Raw genomic sequence first — 1,625 nt, forward strand, 5'->3', positions numbered from 1 at the left:
GGAATGGCATATTGATTGTTTGTTTGAAATAACGTTCCATTCAAAGAATCCAAGATGGCGTCTGTGATACCGCTCAGAGCACGGTGACGAATCAAGTGAAGGAGACAGATCTGGATGAGGATGGGAAAGACATTAACACCATTAAGGTAAACAACGTATTTCTTATGAAACTCTTTACTCATATTATTGTTGTTATTAGGGGTGCAAGCCCAAGGGGGCTGGGAACCGCAGCAGCAAGGCTACGCGGTTCACACAGCAGGGCTGTGGGACCCTATTGTTTTTCTAATCTAAGGATTATTCTTTCTCCTTCTTTTCCTTCTCCATTAACCATTAATCCACTTGCATACAAATAAATAATAAATAATAAATTGTGATTTATCGAAAACCTTTTTCAAACTCCTCCTAGACCGTGCGATTGAGCTGCACGAAACTTGGCACATATCATTTCCAGACTGACATGAAAGGAGTCATTAAAAGAATATTTATGTAATAAAAATTTTGCACATTACGCACAAACTAATTTGTGTAGCTAGCTATGAAAACACCAACTTTGCCATATGTCGGCCAAAATAAATGCTGTTGAAGCCAAACTTTAGATTATTCTTTGGTATGACCCTCTGGGGCTACCAAAAAAATTCACAAAAATGGGCCACTAGGGAACGCTACAAATACAAAAAGTTTATATCTCATGAACCGTTCTTCCAATTTTTACCAAATTTGATGGGGACCATCTGGGGCCACTCCGGAGGCACCCCTTACAGTCGAGTTTTGATCAGTTGAAGTAGGCGTGGCCTATAGGACCCACGTTTGGATTACCCACTTACACTAAAGTGAATTACTTGAAATTAACAGGGAATATTAACAATGGGTAGCTGACCTGACCTACCAAATATTACAAATGTGGACCACTAGGTGGCGCTACAATGACGTCAAACATGTCAAACTCCCACATTATACATCACACATTAAAAATCTTTACATCCACATGTTAAATGAATCACGCCGAGTCACCTGATATAGGCCACGCCCATTTATGTTCAAAGTTCTTTTCGCAATATTCCGCTCGAAACTAACTTTTTCGAATTTGTCCTTGGCTGTGCGACAAATCTGCACGAAATCTGCTCTGTACATCTCCAGATGGCCGTTTGATGACCAAACAAATTTTCTATCAAAGCTACCAAGCACATATCAAATTATATCTCAGCCAAATTAAAGTACTTGAGGACAGTGTTTCACATGCCTACCCTATGCTCTGTTCCAAATGTGGCAAATATTGGCCTTTAGGGGGCGCTATATTTAACGTTTGTTCGTTTTGTCTAAAATCTGAATGCATTTAAATGGGAAGTTTGCAATTGCAATATCTCTGCCACAATAAATGCTATAAACACCTGGGATGATTGTTTGTGATGCTGCTCGGTACCAATTTTAATAAAGATAGGCCATTATGGGGCGCTATAATCAACATAGACCATTTTGGGCTATTTTGTCCCTTCTGAGTTCGGGTGCATTGTATATGACGCCAAACAACATTTCTGAGTTATTACTTTGTAACTTAATAATATAACTAGTAGAGACATACTGCCTTTTGGAGCTAAAAACTAACAGTGGCCCCGTTCTGCTGATGT

General features: G+C 39.4%; 1 protein-coding gene across 4 annotated transcripts in view; it reads left to right on the plus strand.

Moving 5' to 3' along the window:
* shroom3 (shroom family member 3) overlaps positions 1–1,625 on the plus strand; it is a 122,527-nt gene that overhangs the window by 109,682 nt on the left and 11,220 nt on the right. For all 4 annotated transcript variants that reach the window (XM_032540308.1, XM_032540307.1, XM_032540309.1 and 1 more), the window contains one exon: positions 47–146. In XM_032540308.1, coding sequence (XP_032396199.1) covers positions 47–146 — 100 coding nt within the window. The remainder of the gene's footprint in view (positions 1–46; positions 147–1,625) is intronic.

The sequence above is a fragment of the Etheostoma spectabile genome, chromosome 16, assembly GCF_008692095.1.
Source record: "Etheostoma spectabile isolate EspeVRDwgs_2016 chromosome 16, UIUC_Espe_1.0, whole genome shotgun sequence".
Taxonomy (NCBI): Eukaryota; Metazoa; Chordata; class Actinopteri; order Perciformes; family Percidae; genus Etheostoma; species Etheostoma spectabile.